This window comes from Podarcis filfolensis (assembly GCF_964270895.1).
Source record: "Podarcis filfolensis genome assembly, chromosome: 3".
Taxonomy (NCBI): Eukaryota; Metazoa; Chordata; class Lepidosauria; order Squamata; family Lacertidae; genus Podarcis; species Podarcis filfolensis.
The window spans coordinates 37,795,705-37,813,239 of NC_139606.1; the positions used below are offsets into that span (position 1 = coordinate 37,795,705).

Genomic DNA, 17,535 nt, shown 5'->3' on the forward strand with positions numbered 1-17,535 from the left:
TATTTTATGCATCTGTGATTCCCATGTAATATTTTTGGCTAAAACGTATATTCAGTTGAAAAATGCACTTAAATAGTGTGCAAGAGTCTGAAAGTTGTGTTGAGTGTCATGCGTGAAAAATGCTTTCCAACTCCTTGAGAAAGGCAATAGAATTTAGGCATATGCTCCTAGAATCCTTTTATCCAAATGAGATTCAAGCATGATTTTGCCATCTCTCAACTATCTTCTTTTTTGTTTTTTAGTGAGTCTAACTTCCAAAATAAAGAATCAACCACAGCCTCTTCTTGCTGTTGGCCTTATAAAGGCAACATTAACGTGAACACAACATATAGATGGTACCAATGGATCTGAAGTAGGAGCAGCCTATATTACCCCACTGAGGGCCAAATGGGAAGATACTGCTGCATGCCGCCCAATCTCTGAGCAGTGCGAGATTCCACATGGCCACATCTATTGTCCTTCAGCTTTCATCATTGCCCACTGCAAACTGGAAGTCCCCTCTGGCATTGTCTTCTGCTAACCAGCCAGAGCACAGGGCAGGGCTAATAGTCTTAGACTTGCTGATAGCTTCTCTCTGTGTTTTCTATTAGGTCAATGACTCGGCCATTCCAGTGATAACCTCTGGATGGTTCCTCTTGGTAGCTTCTCTGCCAGGCAGTTTACAGGACAAGGATAGCTGAGTGCAGCAATCGAAGTCTAACCCTCTTAAGCAGTGATAAATTCTAACATTTACTAGATCGAGGAATTTAGGGGGATCTGCACCCTCCCCACGTACTCCTAACAATACATTAACTCAGTGGCTTTCAACCAGTGTGCTGTGGCACCCTGGAGTGCCTTGAAGGATGGTCAGGGGTGCCATGGGCAACACTGGCCTCTGTCCCTCTTTCCTTCCCTCCCTGCTCTGATGTCCTCTTGTTTATTGTAGCAGCCCGGGCTATAAGCTCCACAGGCAAATGGTGCCCCTGGGAGGCACCTCTCTTTGGGGTGGGGGGACAGCTCAGAAACCAAGGACGGCAGCGGCAGCTGTCCGGAGGACTCCCAAGGAAAGGGGAGAGGAGTTTGAGGGAACACTCCACAAGGGAAGGTGTTTGAAAAAGGGCGAGATGCTGCCAGCTCTGTAGGCAAGAGGTGACATAACTGGGCTCCTGAGCTCCACAGGGCATGCTGCAGAAAGAACGTAGTTGGTTATGGGAGCCGTAGACTCAAAAAGGGTGAAAACCTCTGCATTAACTCTTTCACTATTAAATGCAGTTTAAAGAAAAAGACAGATTGCCAGTGTAGGGGCCCTGATCTAGATTGGGATTCTAGCACAAGGGCAATGGGGTTTTGACCCTCCTACCCCACTGTGATCCTGACCTAGATTGGGGGACCCTTGTCAGCAATTCCCATAGGTTGAAGTTGAAAGTTGAAGTCCGTCCCCCCCCCCATGCAAATTGTTGGTGTACCACCATAACCGTGGATTGGAATAGGTATCGTAGTGGGGAGGCAAATGGTTAGGTCTGCATATATTCTTCCCCCATTCTATTGTCTTTATCTGGACGGGGTCTTCCATGCTTCACATTCATGTGGAAAAAAATACTACACTTACTGCATAGTTTGACCCGGACTCTTTTTCATATACAGTAAATAATCATCCTTATTTGGATTTTTTATTTTTATTTTTTTGCATTTTACTATGTTCTGTTAAAGTCTGAATTCTCTTTTCATTATAAGTGATTTAGAAGAAATGATTGATTGTGTATAGATGACAAAAATATTTTGTTGTATACATTCAATTCTTCTTTTATGCAGTCCAAAATGGAACTGTCCTTTCCCGCCTCATTTACATATTTTCTGAGACACGAAAGCTGCTGAAAAAGAAAAAAGGAAAAGAAATCTAGATATAGGAATGATACATCAGTATGAGATTGTGACTGCTCCACTCATCCTGCTCATAGTGAGTGCATGTAGTTTAGCTTTAAGTATCATAGGCTAAAAATAATCAAAAATAAAAATGCTAATCAGCTATTACTAACACATGATAATTTGGTGGTCTTTTGACCAATATATTTGACCTTAGCATAGCTGAAAACCTATTACTCAACAATCTAAAAAAGTAGCTGAGAAGTACTCTTCATTGTCTTCTTATAAGTCTAAAATTAGCCTGCAAACACCCTTTGTGTGTGTGTGCATGCTTTTTCACACTAATAAATGATACACATTGTACTTGACTGATGACTCTTCTCTCTCTTCACAACTACTTGTGATTTTTGCAGAAGTGAGAGGAAGTATAGTTCAGGGATGGAAAATTGAAAACGAAGTTCACCTTAGTTGTGTTACCATCAATCACAGGCTATTTCAGTAAGCAAAGTTACAGAGAGCCTACATAAATAACATGCAGTCAATACATATCAAATTTTAAAACATTTCTAGCAGTCATTGGTCAGCACAATGTAAAATTATTTTCTGCTCCCAAATGGCAAAAATAAAATGCCTGTGAAACAGAAATTATTCAAAGGCCGCAATAGAAAGAGGTAGAACCTATGGCTCTAGGGCTGGCCCCAGACATCTGGCTGCCTGAAGCAGAGCAGCAAAAGTCACCCCTTCCCAGCCTTGGTACCCAATACCAGTCAAGTTATTTTTGCAACTGTGGCAGAAAGTGCTACAGCTACTCCATCTCTGCCTCTACAGACAGAATAATAATAAATTAAGTAACTAACAACTTGCTATCTTTTTATGACCCCAAAATCAGCTGCTTGAGGTGACTGCTTCACCCTGCCTAATGAGAGGACCAGTACTGGGTCCTCAGAGCAGCAGTTATACTCAACATGGGCTTCTCAACAACTAGACATTGACTATATTTCCCAGGCAGAATAATGAACTAAGGATTTATTATACAGTCATGGATGTGTGTTAAAAAATTGCTATTGGTCATCAGGGATGCTCATGGAAAGTACACAAACAGCTGGTTTCCATTTTTGGATTTGGATCGTAATTAGTTGGTAGCAGGGAATTATCCAACCAATTATGTTACAACACATCTCAATTCGGAAGTAAGACCCACTGAATTTAGTCAATGAGATTTACCCCCAGGTGAGTACGTATGTATAGTGCTACATGATATGTATACATGATATGTATACATGATATGTATGTATAGTGCTACATGTATATGTATACTATACATATACGTATGTATAGTGCAACAGTCTATACGCCTCTTTTCCCCTTATAACTCAGGTGTATGTTGCTACATTTGTTTGTGTGTATGTACGTGTGTACCAGTATGCATATGTATCTAAAAAGGGAATATTTAGATGATTCATAATTATGTAGGTTTTAGATTAACTGGCAGCAATGTAGTTAAAGGGTTTGATAAGTATAGAGAGGAAGGTTGCTTCGTTGATGTGATTTTATTTTAGACTTCACAAAAAAATATGATTAATTTTAAATATAGGGGGAAGCTTCTCAAGTACTAGTCCCTGAACCCATGAAACAAAAGTGTAAAGGTGAAATCATGTGCAAATTCCTGAGACCCACAGAGGAAGATGGAGCAGCATTTCATCGCCCCTCCATCCTGTCTAGATATAGCTCCAGCTGAGAACTTCTGCTATGTACATGAAACTAAATTATCCTATACTTTTACGCAACTAATTGTATTTCTTGTAGGCTGCCTTGTGAGGGTTTTGCCTCGAAAGGCAGCATATAATTACTAATAATAAAATAAACAAGCTGAACCTGAGTCCATTGATTTCAATGAACTCAGGCATGCCTAACAATTTTCAGTGGAAGAAGTAGAGGGGCTTTAAATGAAATGTGTAAGTCCCAACTTCCCCCACATTTTAGCCAAATCATGCTCCACATAACCTTAAAACAGTACCTGTCACAGCAGGTAAGCAAGGTCAAGTCTTCTTTGGCCCCTTGTAATTTGAGCACTGGTGTCTAAATCTGGATAAGTCTGGGCTGGACATTCACAAGGCAACCTGCTTGACCACAGTGGAATCATAAGAGTGTTTTTAATCACAAATGTTTTCATTTCAGATTTCTGGTCATTTGTTCACATGTGTTCAAGAGGAGATGAAGGCAATTGGATCTTGCATAATTTGGCTTGGGTTGGCCATCCTTCTTCCAGTCTCTCATTCTATAGCAGTCACTGATAAAACAGGTATTTATTTATTCCTCTTCCTTTCTAATTAGGCACAGAAACTTTGTCAGGGTGATATCGATGCTTTTGAGAGAATAGTCCAGTCGTTTGCAAAGTATAGAGGCACAGAAGGCTTTTCGAGATGTTCAACAGGGCAGGTACAGCTATGTAGAAAGTTGTACTCTCTGCATAATAAAACCACCACATGGAAAGTGCATGTACAACGAAATGCATGGAGGGTTAATGGAGCTTTGGAAGCTAATCTGGAAAGTATTTAATTAAACTTCTCTATTAAAAGATGTTTCCACCCCAAGGTATCTAACAGCAATATTTCCATTTCCTGTCCACTCACAGGAGTCTACATTTGGAATGAGCTTGCAATCGTTTACAGTTATGTTGTGCTGCTACTGATACTTCCTCATTTTCTTAAGTTACATATTGAAAAAGAACCCAGCCCTGGGCTTTGAAACAGAGCACAGTCATGAGTGCAGTTTGGTTTGCTTGGTTCCATATGTCCTGCACCATGATCCTGACGATACTTAGATGGGAATGTCATATTGCTTTTAATGGAATTTTCTTCCATGCAATTGTGCATGAGATTGGCAATTGAAATCAGTGAGTGTAAGGACATGAATGGGCCTGTTCTTCAAAGAAGCAAATGTGCTCAGGAACCTCACTAGCCTTTCTCTGGATCAGTGCTTGTCTGATAATGTGTATGTGCTATGACACACACAAAAAAGGTTCCTAGGAAAAGTTATATAAGGTGAAGAAGAAACACTTTTCACCAGTACTTTATAACTTCTGCTGCTTTGCTATTTTTTCCTTCCATCTGTTTGATTTTTTTTTCCTTGCAAAAAACACATATAAACCTGCTGCCCTTCCACTTATACATCTCTCTGCCGCTGCTCACCTTGGCTCTCACAAAACTTTTGGACCATCTGCCTCTTAAAATCGTCAAGACAGTTATCATCTTCTGGGGATTAAATCAGTTTTTGTAATTGCAGAAATAGCTGGTTTAGTTGTATTTCATCGAACGTTGACCTGACAGTTTCTGAGGACTGGCCATAGACTGCATTCGTATTTTGATAGTTCACTGGTGCTCAGTCTACAACACCAGGTGGGATGATTCAGAATGACACCGGAGAGGGCACAACCACACTTGCCCCATGATTTCAAGTTACAGGTCCGATGGGGCTTTTTTTTTGGGGGGGGGGGGCTTCTGCTGCTTTTTCCAGGAAAACCTGCTGTTTACTGCTGAATGAGAACAAGCACCAATCGGCTTTTCAGCGGATTGACCCATGACTTTAAATCACAGGATGAACAAAAGTGTAGCTGGGTCCTAAGACATCTACATCAAATGTTGTAGGAGAGAATCTTACTGATTTACACATGGACAAAATAACAACACTTTTTGAATAGAAAAATGAAATGGGATTGATTTTCAGATTGCAACGTTGTTCATATAACCCATACAAAAAAGGTGGAAGGTATGAGCTATCCCATCTAAATGCTAAAATTTAATATAAAATATATTTAAGAATTATTTTTCTTAGACCGGCAGGAGTCCAATGTTAAGCGGAACCTCCAAGCATCTTGAAATTCCAATAATAAGTGCTAAGTGATTACAAATGTGCTGAAGGGTAGCAAGAACTGTGGATAAGCAAACCTTGCATTACAGTCCCTTTCCTAAACTCTTAAGGCAGCAAAACCTCCTCAAGACTCGCTGATCTCAGCTCCTGAGAGAAATGGAAAGCAAACTACCCAGTGAACCTACCATATCCTTCCCTTGCCCTTTTCAGGTGTGAAGTTACAAAGTTCTGGATGCAATATATCCTTAATTGGATGGTTGAATGCACAGACTATTTGTTTTTCAGGGTCTCAAGTGATCAGCACTATCAGAAATGACTATCAGAAATGAAGAATGACAAAATTCACCAGAGAAAGTTAGCAGTCCACCACTGATGCTGAATAGTGACCCTTCACTATAAACAAAAATATCTAAAAACAATATTGACACCCTGCACCTTCCCCATTTCTGCTGTCCACCATAACATAGGCCTTAAAGTATCTACAAGTTTTTGAGCCAAAATGCAAAGGATGGAGGTTTGAGAGGCAAAATGTTTCTGGTTCAGCATAAAATAATGAAAAGAGTCAAAGTTATTTATGCCAAGAGAAACTGCTGAAGTAGGCATATCAAAGGAGAGCTAAATCTCTAAGCACCTCATTCTACTGAAGTTGTCTTTTTGTACCACTATTCAGTGAAAAGTGAACTCTTTACACCTTTGGATTTCCTTTTGAGTCTGCTTCCATAGGATCCCCTTATGTCTCTGTCCCTTCCCTGCTGCCTCCTCATTCCTTAGAATCTTAGATGATCCTATATTGCTGAGTTTGCTTCTCCTTGGGTCCATGGCTGTTTTGGATTGAGACTCTTACACATCGCACACAATGGTCTAATTGCATTGAAATGATTCTCAGAACACTTGGAGCTTCACAGAAAGCTCCCAATTAACCTTGATTTTTAAAGTGGCATATACTGAAATATGAAGGCAATTACTCACGCTAAAGAAAAGAGAGAGATTACATGTGTGGGCTGTTATGAAGGAAGAAGTAAGGTTTGCTTTCTGCTTAGTATCCTGAATGAGCCTGGGGAATGACTTCATTTAATTAGCTAATATTGTATTAATTAAGGAAATGGCAAGGCTGGGGATGGGGTTGGGGGAGAAGAAGAGATGTTGCAGAGCGGCAGATTATGCTGGTTACGCTTGCAGCAGCCTGCCTGGGCATATGCCGATAGCTTTTTGGTTTATAGCAATGTTCCCCTTCAGTTTTCGCTGGTGCAGAACTGCTGGTATAAGAGCCATTTACTGGAGGGAAGTGATTACTTCTAAAAATAAAATCTAACAAATCTAAAAGAGAGGGTTATGTTACAATACTGAAGCTCACGGAGCTGTCAACAGCCATGTGTTAGACTAAAAATGAGTTATTTCTTGTAATTGTTTTATTCGTTGACTTTTCAGGGATTAAGGTGGTTTAGGAACATTTATGTTTTCACTGGATTCATAGGATTTCTCTGTTGTCAGGGCCATAAAGAGTTTTAAGTGCTAATTTATACATTTTAATTGTACACAAGTCAGTTGTTGTTTTTTAAAAAAATCCTTAGTGATTATTGCTGTGTGTTCCAAATTCCTATTATGGGCATCATTCTACTACGATCCTAATCTTCCTACAGATGGGCCCTATCTACACTTCCAAGGGGTTTTTCTTTTGACCTGCAGCATCAATCCACAGAAAACCCGATTGATGTATGTTCTGATTCAGTGATAAAACAGTGGATTTTCCTGGGGAAAAGTGGCAGGACAAATGAAAGACTTCTCAGACCTTTGCCTAGAAATCATAGGGCAAACAGAAGTGTGGGCATGCCCTTAGTCTTGACGGACTTAGGCTACAATCCTGTGCACATTTATGTCCAAATACATCCCATTGAACTGAGATGTATTACTGAGTAAGCATAAATAAGATCAGGTTGCACTTCCCATTGAAATCAATGGAAGATAGTAGGTGCAACTTACTTAAATCCATTGATTTCAGTGGTATGTGCTGATGTCCTTTGCATCCTTACCTGGAAGTAAATACCATTGAACACAGTGGGTCTTACTTTGGAGCAGACTTCCATGGGCATGTGCTGTTAGTCATGATGACTATGCTTAGCTGGTTCGTTGCTCTGAATGGTAGGGACTAATTCAGGGTCACATCCACACCATATGAAGCACCCTTATACCACTTTCTTGGAGCTGTAGTTTGTTAAGCATGCTGGGAATGGTAATGAAGGGTTTCCTAATAACTCTCAGCACTCTTAGAAGTTCTCAGTTCTCAGAATTCTTTAGGGGAGGCCATGATTGTGTTCCAATTCTAATTATAGAGATTCAGAAGGTCTCAGTCACTTCTCTATGGAATCCTACATTTCTGACAAAGAGCATATTAGCAATATATTAGCTTCCGGTCAGAATTTTAGACATGTGAATTTTGATTCAAACACCACTTGAGTTTGCCAAAATGTTCTCCAGTCTTGTAGTTTTTAATTGGTTTGTTGGAACCCAGTAGCAGTCCTACCGTTCTCTTGTTGCCATTGTTGTTTAGGGTGATTTTTTAAAAGAGGAAAAGCAGAAAGACGGATTAACAGAGAAAATGTATAGGAAAGAGAAAATAAATCAGCTGCAAATAGGGCAAAGTTCCTTTAGTTCTGTGGAAGAAGGAATGCCGCCAAATGCTGTTTATCATCCCTGCATGACAAGCTGGACAGGGCAACATTCTCTCTTCTGCAAAACTCTGAAATGTACAAGAACCTGTCCTTTCAATCTAGTCTCCCCAATGGTAAAATGAACATCGCCCTCACATGCTTTGTTTCCTCTAAAACCTGACTCTTTCATTTAAAAATATTGTGTAATTGAAATCTTATTGTATGGCATTCAGTTGCATGTGAAATCTCACAACTCCCACAACTGTACTGAGGTAATTTCCTTCTAATATTCGAATTCATTTTATTCCTAAAGCAGCACAATGAATAATTCCTCTAGTTACTTCAGTGGGACTATTCATGTACGTTTGGGCATTTACATTCAGAATTACTCAGTAGTGTACTCAGACACTGACTGTACACAAGTTGAACTCCTCACATTGTGTGTCATGTAAAAGTTAATGTTCCCAGGACTTTCAGTTCTTACAGCTCACACTCTATTTATGGCCTAGCGGCAGACGATTCAGGACAGCCTTGCATAGATGTAAAGTGCAGCCTATGATATGGTAGTTCTAAATATTTTGCTTGGAAGGCTAAACTTAATTGAATGCCAGCATTTAATATGTGCTTTCTCCCGCCCACACTGGTTGGCACAATGGTGCAACGCAACGGTCTGTGGCGGCAGGTAGAGGCACACAGTGTGACTGTTCTTGTGTTAGTCAGGATGCATAGCAGAGACAATGCAGCCATATTGCTCTTTCCAACAGAGGTCTTAAGATAGCTGTTCCCCCCCCCCCTCTCCTGGTCTTAAAAGGCAAGGAGAATGAGCCCTCCAGCTGCAAATGGGGCATATCTTCTCTATCTTTTGGCACTTACAGATTCCAGGATATAGATTGTGCATTCAGCTATTTTCTCTATGGAGAAGAGACACACAGTTTAGTGATCCCTGCATTATATATTTGTGTGGTGAGTGTAGAACTGGAGCAAATGAAGTCAGGGAGGGAGGGACACATGAATGACAGTTTTTTCTAGGACCCAGTATTTTTCCCCCTCATGGCCTCTTGACTGTTGTAGCTCAGAGTTATGTATATTTAAAACACAACTAAAAAAGGAGCACTTACCAGCTTTTAAGAACTCCCTGCATTCTACCATGTTATTTAAAAAAAATGTTGGCTGCAGTCATGTATGGGATGCAGAATAAAAAATAAGTTGAAAAAGGCAGTGATGATTCAATAACAAAAAATACCCCCCCAAAAAATTCTTCCTCTGAAAATGGCTCAGTGAAGTGTGTATAATTTAATGTTAATGTGCCAGGGTCTTGCAATAGACCAAAGCTCTATTGCTTAAGTGTTGTGGAACATACAGTGTGTGGTCCACACTTTTGTTGCTTTGTGGTTCTATTCTAAGCCCAGTTCATCAGAGACTTTCAAATAAAGGTCAGGTTCTGCAACGGAATTGAAAGGCCATATTCTGTAGCCTCAAGCTTATTGTAACTCCTCCATTTCATTGTTGTTGTTGTTGTTTAATATTCATTGAGGTATAATAATTATTAGGGCTATAATAATAACCATGTGGCTAGAGGCACAACCACGTGGATGACTGCCTCCCTCACATGGTTACTGGTGGGATGCAATAAGCAGCTATGTTGTAGCCCTGGTCACCTGATCTAGTCCTCTCCATGGTACTGGGAGAATAGCTTTGATGAGGTTAGATGAAGGGCTTTAGGAGGGAGAGAAATAGTTGAGACAGAACAAAACCTGGCGTGCTCAAAAGTCAGAGTGAGGCTATCACGCCTTCTATAGAGTAGAATAGGAGACAAGCAAGATGCGGGGAGAGGCTTAGACAAAAGAGTATTTCACAGTAGATGGGCTGATACTTGGGCACAAGTGACAGTAGCATCATCTTTCTTTCATTTAGAGTTCATTTTTTTAAACGATGATCTCAAGGATGAAAGCATATTTATATGAACACAGTGTCAGGCTTTAGAGAACATTTACAGAGTGTATGGAGGGAATCTTAATAAGTGGAAGCAGAGAGGTTCTTGCACAATGAACAGAGCAGAGGATGGCCATGGAAACATGGGAGCATGTTGAAAAGATTCAGTTCAACTGAAACAATGTCGTGATTTCTGCTCATTATATACCTTCTCTGTGGAATTTTGACACACCCGCACGCAAAACAAGCTAAGTATCTCAAAATAGCTAGGATAAAATCTGACATGGCCTTACTTTTGTTTCTAAATGTGGGCTACTCCATAGATAAAAAAGAAGAGGATGCTAATGTCATTGGATAATTCTTCAACAATAGCTTCCTTCATGTGCTACTCATGTGAAGTGGCATCATGTGATTAAAAGAGCTCTGGAACCATGCTTCTGGCTCCAGTGATACACATCGTTCCTTGTTCTGCCATCCATTCATTAGGTTCTTGGGATGGGATATTGTTTAGGGGGTTTCGTTGGGGGGTTGTTGCTGCTGTTTCTGATATTAATTTATTGTGTACTGAAGATCTGATTATGATTTAGGTGACAACTGTTTAATTTGGCTGAGTAATATTTTATTTATTTTTCCCAAATGTTAAAAGCGTTGCATGTACTTTATAAGAGTTCCAGCACCCATCTTTCTTTAAAAAGCACTGGTTTTAACTATTGAATGGTGCCATGCAAATAAAATTATTTATGCATCTGAAGAGGGGAAGCCTATGTACGTAGGCTTTCCCAGAACTTGGAACCTTGATCACATCACAGCTTCTTCAAACTTGTGACACCCCTTCATTTAAGTAAACACATGAGCAGAGCTATTGATCAATGTTTGCTTCAGTCTTTCCCCCATTCCCTTGGAAATGGCTGCATTAAATTAGCCCATAAGTAATGAACATTTTATTTACGAATATAAATTGTATTTGCCATATAAATCCAATAAATATATGTGGTTGCCCATCAGTAAAAATTCCTAGGTGGCTTACAGAAAACAGCATTACAATATGATACTGTTACATGCCAGCCCAATCTCAGAGCAGTGTGAGATTGCAGGGAGTCTTTGTGCTCAACCGGGATTTGTGTTCACCTTGGAAATGAGGCACAGTGGAGACTGTGGTGACTTTATTATATATGGTTTATTTATACAAATATACAACCCGAGCCTACAGTTGAGGGGCTTTCAGCATTGACATCCCTGGAGGTTCCTGTTTCTGCCATATCTGCTGCCTCGGATTCCAAAGAGGAAACAAGCATGCTGTCCTCCCCCGTTGCTGACACCTACAGGTTGGAGCATTTCCCTCTAGCCCACATCATCCCCAACTGCAGTCCTAAAAAAAAATTCTCCTCTCTCCTAACTATCCCAGAGCTGGGGGAAGGGCCCCTCCCAAGAGCCATATGCCATAGAGTCCCCTCTCCTTGGCTTTTCTTCATAGGCCATCATTTCCTTTTGTTTTCCTCGATGGCTCTTCTCCCAGGCGATTTCCTGAACTTGCTATGCTGACCTGTCTTTTAACACTCGCTAAATCGCATGTCTGGCCCCCAGGTTACAACTCCAAGCGTTGCTTAAATTCTAACTCCTACTGCACCCAGGAATTTAGTGGGGGCAGCCCTGAACTCACAACATAATAATTAAACCAACATTAAAGAATAAAAGAAAAAAACCAGTCAAAATATCCTGACAACAGAAAGTGACATCCGGTGTTGTGCAATAGGACTCCCTCTTCTTCTTCTCTCCCCATTATAAAAACCTCCAGCATTCTGTCTCCCCCCCAAAAAAAATTTTTGGGGGAAGCCCAAATTTAAAACAGGAAAGAGCGATCTCTTCTAGATGTTTAATTTCTGTTTACCTCCAGAATGTGGAAACATCTGGAATACTTGCCATTTTCAATGCAACTTTTTCCTCTTTTGGTTTTGGAATTCATTAATCACATTCTGCTATGCTATACCTCATCCCTTTGCACCTTGTGATACTTTGGAAAGTCCCTGCTAATATTATTTTGGCACTCTTTCGTAGGGGCTTCACATTTTAAATTCAATACAGATTCCATCTGTGCTAAATTAGCAGGCCAGCCGTTGACTCAAATGGTTCTCAGGTGGCCGCTCCTTCAAGCAATATTTTGATGCTGAAAATTGTTGTGGCGGTGTAATGTCAGCTAGTAAGTGTCAGTCTGTGCACAGACTAGACATGGAAATATCTATAGAATTAATATATAATGCCTCTTAAGCATTGACTAACATATTACCTTCAGCAACTTTTCTCTCTCTCATAGCAACACGTGACAGCAATGTTATGAGTGAGAGCCAAAACCAGGCTGCTGTGGTAATGTCATTGTAGAATTGCAAATCACAGCCACTGAGATCCTGGCTCTTACATCAAAATTGCATGTGTGTGACTCAACTGTTGGTGGGGGGGATGTGCTGTCATCTGGCTGCAAAATAAGAAGTGTGAATTAGAACTATGAACGTGAATAGGCAGGGGAAACTGACTGCACGTCCCTATGCATATTTACTTGGAAGAAAGACCATTGATCATGTATAGGATTGCAGTCTGAGATCTTAAAAGGCCTGGGTAGGATCAGTGCCCCCAGCCTGCATTTTGTGATTCATGTATATAGGGGTTAAGGTCTTTGAAAACTGACATGTTGAGGAGTTGTTTTTATATAATAGTAGAATACTGATCATTAAATCCTCAAAAGTTAATTTAATGTAGCCTGTTTTGTTAGGCTAATCATTAAACAAAGTGATTTCAAATTGTGAATTAGCATTATATGTTGGAACACTTTGCCTTTTTAAAAAGAAGTTATTTCAAACTGAATTTGAATCATAGGTTGGAACGCTGTTATAGGAGAGTGTTAGCATATTTGAAACAACCCCTGTTGTAAAATAACTTAACGAGGTAGTTTTTGTAACAAACCTTTATTATATTATTTAATGTTTTCTCCAAAAGCAATGTTGAATGTTAACACAACATTATGACAGCAATTGTCTTCACAGTAAATTATGTTTGGCTATTTCTCCTGTGATCCACTTAGCTGCTTTTATTCTTACTTCAAATGCTTTACTATATTTTTAAGGGGAGAACACAATTTAAAATTAATACTAAATATTTGTTGATGTTAACTCAGATTTCAACAGTTTTTTGCTCCTTTTTATTTCAGTGAGATAGCTAAGCCTGTACTTAATCCTCCACTGTAATTGAATTGTTTGCTATTTCATGGCCATGTTTGTGCTTTGTCTTACTGAGTGACATTACAAGTCAACATTTTATTGTGTTAGGAACACACTTTAGATTGCATCATTTAATAAAATATTGAGTATATAGGCAACTCTCAACTTACTTAGGGGTTACGTTCTGGGGATAGTGCATAAAGCCAAAATCACATATACGGTAATCAGAACAGTGGGTGGAATTGCCAGAGGTTTTTTCCACTGCTGGATGCCCACCCTACCCTATTGCCTCTTTTATTTTATTTTTTGCCATGTGCGTAAGGTAAATGAGCACAAGTTAAATGCACAAAAGTTGCGAGTTACTTGTAGTTTCCCTTTCTCACCCCCAAACCACTCAAGTCTGCTATTTAGCAATAAAGTGCTGAAGTTTGCGGCTGGCAGCCAGTCACCAAACTGATCCCTTTAGCACTGTCTAGCACAGCAAGGAGAATGGGAAATCTAAAGATATGCTTCCTCACTTTACTCCAGAAGCATTCCTCCTGTGAACCCCGTGACTAGCACAAGGCTCTTGATCCAGATTGGCTTAAGCCCTGAACAGGAATATTATTGTAGGGGCTTTCTTTTATTCTTTTTAGCTTATTGAAAATGTACAGTGGTGCCTTGGGTTACATACGCTTCAGCTTACATATGCTTCAGGTTACAGACTCCGCTAACCCAGAAATAGTCCTTCAGGTTAAGAACTTTGCTTCAGGATGAGAACAGAAATTGGGCTCTGGCAGCGCGGCAGCAGCGGGAGGTCCCATTAGCTAAAGTGGTGCTTCAGGTTAAGAACAGTTTCAAGTTAAGTACGGACCTCTGGAATGAATTAAGTACTTAACCCGAGGTACCACTGTATATCATGTTTTCTTCCATGACGTTGATACTAAATTCATTTCCCCAGTTTTGCAGATTTAATTGTGTCAGTGGTATTCAAGATGATCTGTTGTTTTCTTGTTACTCCATAAAGTGTATGGTAGGAGTGGGGGAGAGGGGAAGGAAATCCAGATATTTTAATAAATTATTTTATGCCTGACACATTCTGGAATAGTCCTTGTTCAGTTCGTCACAAGTAATGTGATGTAAAGGTATAATGCAGCCTCATACAACTTGAATAAAAAACAAAGAAAACAATATATCTGTATACGCAAACACATGCACAAAAGCTGTTAGAATTCACGAAGAGATATGCCAAGGACAAAACATTATTTGAATAAGCCAATTTTTATAACAGAAGAAGCATCTGAAGAAGGGACAACCCACAAAATAAATAAATTCTGTTCCACCTGTGCAGTACTATGCATGTCTCAGTCTTTCTTCCACTACTTGCTAAAGTCTCGGAGGTAGCAAAGATTAATATAATTAAACCCTGTGAACATGTATTAATAATTGCACACAGACACCCAAATTATTCATCTCTGAGTGAGCCTGCTTCTTCCGAAATGGACCCTAGTGCTTTCCTAGTGTCAGGCTCATTAATGGCACTCTATATAAATAAACAATAGCAGTTTTGCATTTAAACATCGTGTTATTTTTTACAATGCTAATATTACTTTTATTGCAGTGAAAAATACTACAGTCTGTATATTTTTTTATAAAGCTTTAGGACACTTTTTATTTTTTTATAGCTACTGCATGCCCAGTATTGAAAACAGAAGGACATCAATTTAGCTACCAAGAAAACCTTGATGTTTCAGGTGAGTTTTCCTTAAGCAAAAATATATAAATAGATGAGTATGTCAGCAAAGAGTGCATTTAATTCTTAGAAATGTGTTTTCATTAAAGGAAAACATTTTATTTTTGAGAGTCCTAGCTAAGTCATTTACATTCATCTTTTATTTTTCCATTCATGCTTGTTATAATTAGCACGGAGTTAGCATTCGTTTCTGACAAGCAGCACTTTTATTTTCATTCATTCAGATGGCAAAAGGAAACAGCGAGTGAATTCCTCAGAGGTTGCCAAGTCAAGTGCTAGGGGAATTTCACGCTAATATTCCTCCTACGGAGAAAATGAGATCTGGACATTTCTGTGACCAAAACCGTGGGATTTGAAATAGCCTGTCAGTTGTTAGTCTAGCAAAACAGACAAGCTTATGGCACAAATCGATAATTTTCTCCAGCCTTGTTAAATTGCATTAAATGAACAATAAATGATTCCACTCTATCATATTTTTCAGGTTTTGATTTAACCCAAAGCTTTTCTTTGAGGCAGACTTCATGTGGAGTTGGAAAGCCTTGTTTTAAGTTGGGGAATGCACCTCTTATCAGAGACTCTCAGTAAGTAATACGTTATCATTGTATAACCATGTAGAATCCCTAAACATTTCTGTATATCCTCCTTGGCTTGTATTTTTAAATTTCTTCATTTTCCACCAGTCTCTTCATTTGTGTACCTCTGCGTGAATTTCCACTTTCTCTTTTTCTGCAATGATGAACTGTGTGTTTCTGTGGATTTTACTTATTGTTTCAGCCCTGTAAGCTTCAAAAAGAAAGAAAGAAAGAAAGAAAGAAAGAAAGAAAGAAAGAAAGAAAGAAATGTTTTGGGGGGAACTTTAGGTAGTCTTCGTGTCTTATTCCCATAAAAGCAATGACATCAACATTAAATGGTGATGGAAATAAAATGGATTTATATGCTAATTATCCAGAATATCCTAAAAGATATGTAGAACGCTTCCATGTGAATGACCATTGAAATGGGGAGTTTTCAGTATTCTCTCTTCCTCAGTACTCTTCAGGTTGTTTTTGATCTCTCTGCTGCCCATCCTTTGCCTGACCTCAGTTCAGCTCAGTTGTACTTTGTGAGAATGGACAGTTCGAAAGGCCGTTTATTTTCCAGGCAATATTTCCTTGCACTGTTAAAGTTTTATAAACCTGCTTTATTCTCTCTTTTTGATCCCTGTTTTAGAGTTTGTGGATTCTGGTGGTGAGCATGTTCCCATAATGTGTGCTTGCACATCCTTTTTAATCGCTGCCACAGCAATTTAATCAGGCTAGATTGTAACAAAAGAAGGCTAGGAATGTAGACATCTGCCACTAGAACATCTTTATCTCCATTGCCCAGGTCCTGTGTGTTCAGTAAATCTCTTTTGTTGCCTTCTTCACTTCCTGCACTGTGTCAGATTTTGTGGCTTTAGACACAGCAGCATAGTCAGATGCAACATGACTTGTATGATCACGTCTTCTTCTCTTAGTATATGTAAATAGACTCTGGGTATATGCTGTGAGTAGCAGAACATTGGTCTCCTCGCCACAGGAAGCGAAAGAGTATCTGATTAAGCTGACTTGTAAGTGTCAAGTAGCTTGGCAGATATCCCCTTACATTTCACTCATTCAGCTATAGCATGAGTGAGTTGTAAACTATGCTGTGCCACTTCTGATGAGGGATGCCATTTTATTTTTCAATGAGGCTTGCAGCTATCAATGTAGTTGTAAATACGGTGCTTTTCCAAGCTGAATATAGAAGGAAGTTGGTTTCTTTAGTATATCTGTCTGGAAACAGAGTTTGGGTGAGGTACTTTCTTCTCTCTATCTCTTTAGGGTTTCATTATTGAAATAAGTTTCCCCACCCCCTGGCAGTGTGGCCATCTTAACACAGTTTGTCTACTGCATTGTGGAAAAAGAATAGAGACTTTTCTGCCTTGAATAGTAGCATATATATAATAAGCTTTCATCGACTGAAGCCCCCTAAACCAGGGGTCATGCCAGCAAACTTTTTCAGCAGGGGGCTGGTTCACTGTCCTTCAGACCTCGTGGGGGGCCGGACCATATTTTGAAAAGAAAAAAAAGAACGAATTCCTATGCCCCACAAATAACCCAGAGATGCATTTTAAATAAAAGGACACATTCTACTCATGTAAAGAAGAAGAAGAAGAGTTTGGATTTGATATCCCGCCTTTCACTCCCTTTAAGAAGTCTCAAAGCAGCTAACATTCTCCTTTCCCTTCCTCCCCCACAACAAACACTCTGTGAGGTGAGTGGGGCTGAGAGACTTCAGAGAA

At 39.6% G+C, this 17,535-nt stretch overlaps 1 protein-coding gene across 8 annotated transcripts in view; it reads left to right on the forward strand.

The window, feature by feature from the left end:
- The window catches only part of COL19A1 (collagen type XIX alpha 1 chain), a 186,063-nt gene that overhangs the window by 6,820 nt on the left and 161,708 nt on the right, over window positions 1-17,535 (forward strand). For 4 of the 8 annotated variants that reach the window (XM_083607147.1, XM_083607148.1, XM_083607143.1 and 1 more), the window contains 3 exons: window positions 4,021-4,144; window positions 15,166-15,234; window positions 15,715-15,814. In XM_083607147.1, coding sequence (XP_083463273.1) covers window positions 4,057-4,144; window positions 15,166-15,234; window positions 15,715-15,814 — 257 coding nt within the window. In that variant the 5' untranslated portion in view covers window positions 4,021-4,056. Of the gene's footprint in view, window positions 1-1,873; window positions 1,937-3,050; window positions 3,073-4,020; window positions 4,145-15,165; window positions 15,235-15,714; window positions 15,815-17,535 lie in introns of those variants that run through there. The other 4 variants (XM_083607141.1, XM_083607142.1, XM_083607146.1 and 1 more) reach the window with 2 other exon arrangements.